The sequence below is a fragment of the Triticum urartu genome, chromosome 3A (genome assembly GCF_056163025.1).
Source record: "Triticum urartu cultivar PI428250 chromosome 3A, HENAU_Tu73, whole genome shotgun sequence".
NCBI classification, from domain to species: Eukaryota; Viridiplantae; Streptophyta; class Magnoliopsida; order Poales; family Poaceae; genus Triticum; species Triticum urartu.
Window position 1 is genome coordinate 570,641,177 of NC_141875.1, and position 8,158 is coordinate 570,649,334.

The following is an 8,158-nucleotide window of genomic DNA, read 5'->3' on the forward strand; positions in this document are numbered from 1 at the left end:
CTCTAACGCGCCCGTCAACGCGGGGGTTTGGAAGCAGCGATCCGCGCTCCGCCTCCGGCTCCGGCCCCTTCCTAAACGTGTGGCGTGGCCTTCCTCTTATTTGGCCTCGTCGAGAATTGTCATCCTCACATCTCTTCTCCCCGCTGGCTGCTTCCGCGCTCGCTGTCACGGGAGCTGGAGGGAGACTTTTCTGCTGCTTCGCTTCCTCGCCCGGTCGTCCTGCTCCTACTGGTTGCTTGCTTGCTTTGGGATCCGCGTTGCAGAAAAGAAAATACGCAGAGCTATTTTATCTTCTTCGCTCTGCGCCCGTGGGAGATCGGGCTGCGAATGATCAGCGAGCGGTGGACGAAGAGACGAGGAATCTGAGACTGAGAATTTGACCGGCATCGATCGAGGTAAACCCTCCATCAGTTCTTGGTCCTGCTCATGAATTCTTGCCGACTAGGGTAGGTTGGATAACAGAGGACGCGATCATGTAGAAATCTCGATGCATATGGGGGATGGTGGTCTCTCCAACCCTAGCTGCCCACTGATTCGACATGCCAGATGCTATGATTGCTAACCCAACTCGTTTCCTGCAGCTCGTGTCGTGAGAAGAGGAGGCCGGAGACGACGGGGGCCATGGAGAGCGAGCAGGTGAAGCGGCGGTTCGGGCGGTGCCCCTACTGCCGCGCCATGATCTACCAGGACCCGCAGGCCGTCATCTACTACTGCAGCAAGTGCCGCACGCCCATCCGAGGCAAGAACCCGGAGCCCACGGACGACACCGAGTACTCGCTGGCGCAGCTCGAGATCCTCTCCTTCGACACCATGTCCACCTACTCCGACGAGACGGATCCGCCCAATGGCGGAGACCTCGAGCCGGGCAGCCGGGACAACGGGGTCGCGTCCTCCTCGTCCGCGTACCGGCCCTACAGCGCGATCAGGACCGGTCCAAGGAGCGGCGATCTGGGCCGGCACGACGAAGCGGATCAGGTTCGGCGAAGCGGGTCGCCGCTCCACAGCCGCGTGAGCGAGCTCCGGCCGGCGTCCCGGAGGACCAGGCGGCCGGCGAGCGCTGACCTCGACGCGCCCAAGGACGGAGGCGGCGAGTTCGACGTGCCGCGGACGAGGTCGGCCTCGTCCTACGGCCGCCTGGCGTCGCCGCTCAACTCGCAGGAACTCGAGGCGGCGATGGGCATGGTGGGGGATGGACCGGCCGCTGGTGTGGCCTCGAGATCGCCGCTGGCTGACCCGGGGTTCCAGCAGAACCTCCTGCACGCTCTCGAGAACCTCCGGAAGCTCATCGTGGCCGTCGAGGAGCCGCTCAGAGTCGACGCGCCCCGGCTCGCTCCTGGTGTGCCTCCCAAGAGCGCGCCTGGCAGCAACAGCGCCCCTCAGAAAGTCACGCGGCGCGACTCCCGCATCCTGCGCCGCCTCGAGTCGCAGCTCGCCCAGGCATTGCCGGCCACCGACAGCGGCCGGCGCCTTCGCAAGCCCAACACCTCGTCGTCATTGTCTTCGTGGATGTCTGCGTCGGCGTCGGCATTGGCACCGGTGTCGGAACCGGCATCGGCATCGAGCAGCCGGCGCGGGGCGTCGGCGAGGCACCTAATCTGCCGCCCGGTCATGGGCGGCACGCCGTTCGTCCTCTGCGACAAGTGCGAGGAGATACTGCTGCTACCGGCCGGCCTATCTGTAGACAAATTCGCCAGGCTGCAGTGCGGCGGCTGCGACGAAATGCTCGAGGTGACGCTGCCGGCGAGGGGCGGCGGCTCGACGACGGACCGGCCGAGGAAGATATTCTCCGCGCCGCAGCCAGCTGGTTTTGGCGCCGACGACGCGGAGGAGCAGAACACGCGTGCAACTGCGAGGAGCCGTTTGAGCGGCGAGCAGCTACGGCAGGGCCCCGACCATGGGCTACTCCACCACGTGCTCGGCTACAGCTCGGTGAGCTCGGTTCTCCGGAGCCGTCGGTACGACGACGAGGACAGCTGAGCAAACATTTGCCTTCCGCTTCTCCTGGCGCGTAAAGATGCAATTGAATTGTGGATATTTACAACCATTCTTCATTTTTTTGTTATTGTGTAAGAGATCTGATTCTTTTGGGGCGATGAGGAGGATGAGTAGTTTTTCTCTCTTCTTTTTTGGAAGCCAGGATGAATAGTTATTTGATTCATCAAAATACTGCTATTTTAGTGTACATACTACTAAATCAAACTGGGGGGTTCCATTGCATTGCACCAAACCAACACCAGGTCCTAGGAGGCGCGCACTCGCCCCCGCGTCGTCTCCTCTGGAGGCGACTCGGGCGGACCCCCGACCCCCGCCGCCGAAGCCCACCCCCTCCTCCCGCTCCTCCCTCGCCGCCGCCGGCACACGTCACTGGGCAAAGCCCGCTGGCAGCTGGCGGCGGCGGGACCAACCCTTTTTATCCGCGCGGGGAGCTCCTGGCGGCTGGCGGCTGCTGGATCTCGCGGTGGTGCGCGGCGGTTGTCCGGCTAGGCGGGCTCTCGAGTTGCGGCGGCTCGGGGTTTGCCGGTGTTGGCTGCTGGGCGGCCCGTGCGGTGGAGCCGGGCTCGCCCTGGGTTGGTGCGGGCGCGCGTACATCTGGCCCAGATTTGGTGGGTTTGCGTGGCTCCAGATCTGGGCGAGCGACCGCGTCCTACGGCCTCCCTCCCGCCATCCTGCGCTTCTGCGCCGATGGTGCCTGCTGCCGGCTCCGGCTGGTCCAGCTCATGTGAGGGTGGAGGTGGAGGGGGTCCCAGGCTTCATGGCAGCGGCTCTTGCGGCCCCTCTTCTCGTGGCGCAGTGGGGGTGCTCCTCTCCCCTCCCAGGGCCTGCTGCGGCGGCCAGAGGTGACCCGGTCTTCGGATTTTGAGGCGAGGCGTTCGTGTTTGGCTCCGGGTGAAAACCTTGCAGAGACCTCGGTCGATGCCGGTGACGCGCGATGCTTTTTGGTGTCGTTCTCCTCCCTGTAGGCGCGTTCCTGAGGAGTCCAATTCACCCAAATCCCTCGAGTCTGGGGTCTCCGGGCGAAAGTCCATGATCTGGTTTGCTGGATCGGGCGACGACGGCGTCGTGTACGTCGCTACCTCCTTGGAGGCGTCGTCTTGGAGACATTGACTGTGGGTGGTAACCGACGGCTTATGTGGTTGGTTGGCGGTGGTGGGTGGCTGATGGTGGTGGTGGTGCGGCCGGTTTGGGGTCGACGGTGGTTGGAGCCCCTCTTTGGCGGTGTTCTTCTTGTGTTCTTGCTCCTGCGCTTTTTGGTGCGTCTCTGCTTGGCGATGTCAAGCGACTTCGCCGGTGGCACACAGGTGTCGTGGCGTCATCTCGGCCCCTCGTGATTGTTCAATTGCACCCCCGACGCAGGTGGTGTCGTGGCGTTGTGCAGTCTTGGTTGCGTGCTGCCTTCGAGTGCGTCGACGGTACAGTGTCATGGGTTTGTCTGCTTGGCGATGCCGACTTTGCCTGCGGTACACAGGCGCCGTGGCGTCGTCTCATCCTCGCGTGACCGTTCGAATGCACCCCCGACGCAGGTGGTGTCGTGGCGTTGTGCAGTCTTGGTTGCGTGATGCCTCCGATTGCGTCGATGGTGCAGTGCCTTGGCTTGGTCTCGGCTGGCCAATGCCGTCCGATCTCACTGGTGGTGCTCTGTGCTGTGTCGGGGCGTGTTTTCCCTCTTTGTTCTCCCCTGTCTATTTGTTGTGGCGTGTGCTGTTTTCGCTTTATCTCTTCTTCTCCTGTGCCCCCCTGTAATTCCGGTTCGCTTGAACCCATCCCGCAAAAGGCTGCGAAGCCTTATAGGCAATTTGAATACAATTCAGGTGGGGGAGTTCTCTCCCTCCCTGGTGACCTTCAAAAAAAAATCAAACTTGAAAAGTTATATGAGATTTGTCTCTATACACGGTGTGGAGATTACAAATTATCCCCTTTTAGGTACTCCCTCTATGAACAAATGCAGAACGTTTTAGAGCAATAAGGGCTAATTCTTTTGGGCGGCTTTAAAAATAAATTGTCTCTCTTCAGCTTAAAAAATAGGGAAGTGCTATGCGTCGGCCGGCGGTTCTTTTTAAAAGATCCACCGTCTCGCGAGCCGTCCGATATAAGATGCTCAACATACTATCTCATTTCGCAACAAGAGTGTTGTTTCAGAAACAACAGTGACTATTGCAACAAAGAGCTTGGTTTCAGGAACATCAGTGACGATTGCAAAAAGAGCTTTGTTTCACAAACATTGATGACGTTGTCAAAAGTATCTCTGTATATGGTTCCTCTTTGCAATAAGAGCATTGTTTCAGAAACACAGCTTTGTTCAGAAAACATGCTCTGCTGAAGGAGCACCGTGAGCCGCTGCCGTTGCAGGTCCTTGCTATGATGCTCGCCGTCAACCCCATCGGACCTCGACGAGACGAGCCCCCGCCGCTCCCGGGCGTCCCCACCTCCGACCCGCGGCTCATCCTCGTCGAATCCGACAAGATCCGGCTGGAATCCTTGCCATCGTCGCCTTCCTAGCCGCATGTGTCGCCACCCCTCGCGGCTCCCGGACGTCCCTGCCTCCTGCCCGCGCCCCATCCTCGTCGGATCCGACGAGATTCCTCGCCTCCATAGCCCTCCAGCCGCAAGTCACCGCCGCTGCAAAAAAGGGCCAGGAAGTTGCAAATTCTCCTTTCTGAAACAATTGCTCAGTTGCAGAAATGGTGTGTACACAGAGGTGGGAGTGGGGTTGCTCTCGGCCGTCTGATCAGCTGACGATCTGACGGACGGACTGCGCGATCCGCCGGTTGAAGGTAAGCTTTTCCCTAAAAAATAAGCCGTCCTCTAAATTCGTTGAGACTTCTAAATTAGTTATCCATCACTAGTTTAGAAGCCTCAGTGAATAAGAGACACAGCTGGGGAGGAGGCGACTTATTTCTTAAGTTGCCCGAAGAACTGGCCCTACATAATACCCCCTCTGTAAAGAAATATAAAAGCGTTCGACTGCTTTTGTAACTAAATATATAATAGTCTACTATCTTTGTAACTAAATATAAGACATCTTTGGCTCTGGGGTGCAAATGCTCCCTAATGAACAATAAATTCAAAATAAATAGCAAATAAAATTTTAAAATTCTGATTTTTTAGATGTTCTTGTTAGGTAACAAGCGTGCTTGACAATTTTCATGCGAAACGGGATGATGGTGCTTCGTCGGTGAAAAAGACAAAAATAAGTGTAACATTTGAAGGTAACATTTGTCGTTCGACTTTATTTTTTTTCATTTATCAAAATACTTAAGCTTTCCTTCAAAAAACTTGCAGGTAGCATTTTGGTGTGACAACGGACACATTTATCTTTTTAAAAATTTGACATTTGCAAAAAAACATTTTTGACAGGCAGGAGCATATGCTCCCAACAGCCGAATTGGATTTCCGGTTTTTGTAGTTCATCTCATATTTAGTTACAGAGGATTTTTAACGGTACCATCTCTCTCTCTGTGCGCGCGCCTCATGGTTTCTTCTTTCCTCGTCGTGTCGGCGTGCATATGGTCGTTGCAAATTTCTCTAACGAAACCTACAAAGTTTGTTTTCCCTTTTGCAACACTCATTCCTCAACCCGAACTGTCATCAAGGTCTCCTCAACATCGCTGTCTCAGCCCCACTCATCTCTTTCGCTCGACGGTTTATCGACAATTAGAGGAGTGGAAATCCACCCCTTTCAATTTTGGTAGGTCTAGTAGGTTCTTATTTTCCTTCGGCGAGGTGGTGTTTGCGATGCCACGTTGGAATAGGATCGACGCCTACGAGAGGCATATGCAAGTGGATGTTGTCAAATATACTGGCTCTCTTCAGTCGGAGCAACTGGCTTGCATATTCTTTCTAGTTGTTTTGTGGCACGGCCCGGTTTCTCCAACATTCTAGACAGATGTTGAAGTATTGCAAGCCTGCGCTGCATTGGGTAGTGCCCTAACTGATATTTCTTCAACAGTTGCTACATCTTGTTTCTGCCGCCAGTGATTATTGAGGTCTTCAAATCCTAATATAACGAGGCGTTTGCAGGTGTCTCTTTCTCCTGATGTCAGTTAAGTTTATTCTCAAGTTCCGGTGGACGACGTATAGTGGAAGGAAGGACAATGTAATTTTCGATGTAATGTATTTTTTGTTGGTCGTTTTGTGTCATATCGTATTTCATTTTAATGTGTATTGTTTCGCTTCATAATTCTCGAATGCTCCTTCATCCACAAATGTAACATGTTTTGCATATTTTAATATGGACTACAGATAGACCGAAATAAATGAACAAACACACTAAACATATCTTTCTCTGGAAAATGTGTTTTCTTTAGTATGGTGAGTTACTTATTTAACAATGCCAGGAGTTTTTTTTTCACATCATCGCCTGATCCTCTCGCTAGACCTTTTTTTTTTGAACGTCTCGCTAGACCTCTCCCCTGTTCACTTGGCAGCACTAAAGAATGAACATCTCTGTCTGGGTGAGATTTATCTTGAAAATATAGATCGAACCGTTTGCATGCTTAGAATCAAGCCTTCACGTTTGATTCAGTACCAAAACATGCAGAAGCATACAGCCGTGGATGTCATTTGGAAATAAGGATGAGAATGATGCTTTGATGCATCGGTCGTATGCACTAAAAATTGAAAGAACTGTTTTTTTCTAAATTGCCTATATACTTAGCGAGGGCAATTTCTTGAAAGCCATGTTCAAGAGCTCACCATCATCTTTGAAACCATGACACCTATTGAAAGTATACTTGAAAATTATTTTATGGGCTCAAATTACATTATTGGGCCATCATTGTTACTGGTTAAACACCTCAGCTCATTCAAGATGGCATTTTCTTGCATTTTCTTGATGGCATTTTTCTCTTAAAAAAGGTTGTTTTTTTACTTTCCTTCAAGATGGCATTTTCTTGGTGCTTCTGCATCTGCTCCTTCAAAGATTTTACTTGGTCCTTCTTCTGCATCTCCTCCTTCAAAGATTTTACTTGATCCTTCAAGATGGCATTTTCTTGGTCCTTATGTATCTGCTCCTTCAACGACGCAATCTCTTGCATCTGAGTCTGCATCTGCTCCTTCAAGGCAGCTTTCTCCTCTATCATCTTCTGCAGCTGCTCCTTCAGGACAGCTTCGTCTTGCATCTTCTGCTGAAGCTGCTCTTTCTGACTGGTGTGTTCCCTAACTGTGTTTTCGGCCGCGGTGATCAACTCTGAAGCCATTCGAGATTGTTCCACGAGCTTGTTAATCTGAAACAAGAAACAAACTAAGCATAGGGTGCAAAAGCCGGACCTCTATCTGTGAGATGTACTCCATATATGTAAGACGTACTGTTTGCAGAAACCGTTCAAGATTATCCAACCCTCCAGCAACGCGGTCGTGGGCTGTCCTCAGTTCATTCACACACTCACGCGTTAACAGCCCCATCGTCGCAACCTGCATAGCCAGAATTATAAATTGGACCGTTTTCAGTTGATTACAAACTCAAGCGTTAGCAGCTCCATCGCCACGTACTGATCGGGAGGCGGCGGCGATGGGCGGGAACGATCGGATCGGGAGGAGGAGGGGGTCGTGGGGGAGGGAGGGTCAGGGTCAGGATCGATATATACTGTTGTTTTCGGAACATATACCAAAATATGGACTGGGCCAGGGCCCAACCTGACCCTCCCTCCCTTTCCGCCAGCGACCAGTGGTGATTTTTCTTTTTCTTTTCTGAAACTAACACAAAAACGATGAACTCTTCAGAGCTACTCCGGCATGCTAAAGAAACACCCGAAGCCCAATTGGACATCGGGCAGAAGAACGAACCCGCAGGGCAATATCAATCCTTTAACCCTGGGCAAATAAGCAAGTAGGACGGACGTGGAGGAGGCGGCCGCGGCGCCAGGGAAGGTCGTTCGGCCGACGAGTTGGCCCGGAGACAATGTGGCCTTCTAGCCCCGCTCCTGTCGGACTAAATATGTGTGCGTGGTTGACGAGAGCCAAAACGTAAAGGCAGTGAATACATTTTTTTTAGGCAATCAGTGAAACTTTATTAAGACGTCACCATGATTACAGGGACGAAATGGAGGTCCCCAGGGTGGCCTAACCAAACATGGCGGCCAAGTCTCCGTCGAAGTGCATGTCTCGCTAGATTGTGAGTTTCGAAATTCGAGCTCCTAAACTCATGAACAAAATTACATAG

At 53.1% G+C, this 8,158-nt stretch overlaps 2 protein-coding genes across 2 annotated transcripts; one reads left to right on the forward strand and one right to left on the reverse strand.

Annotated features, from left to right (window-relative positions):
- The first annotated feature begins 6 nt into the window (after positions 1–6).
- Positions 7–2,217, forward strand: LOC125545134 (uncharacterized). Its single transcript, XM_048709011.2, has 2 exons — positions 7–395; positions 582–2,217. The coding sequence occupies exon 2, from the start codon at positions 622–624 to the stop codon at positions 1,975–1,977; it is 1,356 nt and encodes a 451-aa protein (XP_048564968.1). The 5' UTR covers positions 7–395; positions 582–621; the 3' UTR covers positions 1,978–2,217.
- A 4,382-nt stretch (positions 2,218–6,599) lies between these two features.
- On the reverse strand, positions 6,600–7,401 carry LOC147980566 (uncharacterized). The gene is made up of 2 exons (XM_087516916.1): positions 7,306–7,401; positions 6,600–7,223 (listed from the first exon to the last, which is right to left on the reverse strand). The coding sequence occupies exons 1-2, from the start codon at positions 7,399–7,401 to the stop codon at positions 6,804–6,806; spliced, it is 516 nt and encodes a 171-aa protein (XP_087373042.1). The 3' UTR covers positions 6,600–6,803.
- Between the last annotated feature and the right edge of the window lie 757 nt (positions 7,402–8,158).

Coding starts and splice junctions, on each gene's coding strand:
- LOC125545134 (XM_048709011.2), top strand. CDS start 622: ATGGAGAGCGAGCAGGTGAAGCGGCGGTTCGGGCGGTGCCCCTACTGC.
- LOC147980566 (XM_087516916.1), bottom strand. CDS start 7,401: ATGGGGCTGTTAACGCGTGAGTGTGTGAATGAACTGAGGACAGCCCAC. Junction 7,224..7,305: donor TTGAACGGTTTCTGCAAACA/GTACGTCTTACA, acceptor TTCTTGTTTCAG/ATTAACAAGCTCGTGGAACA.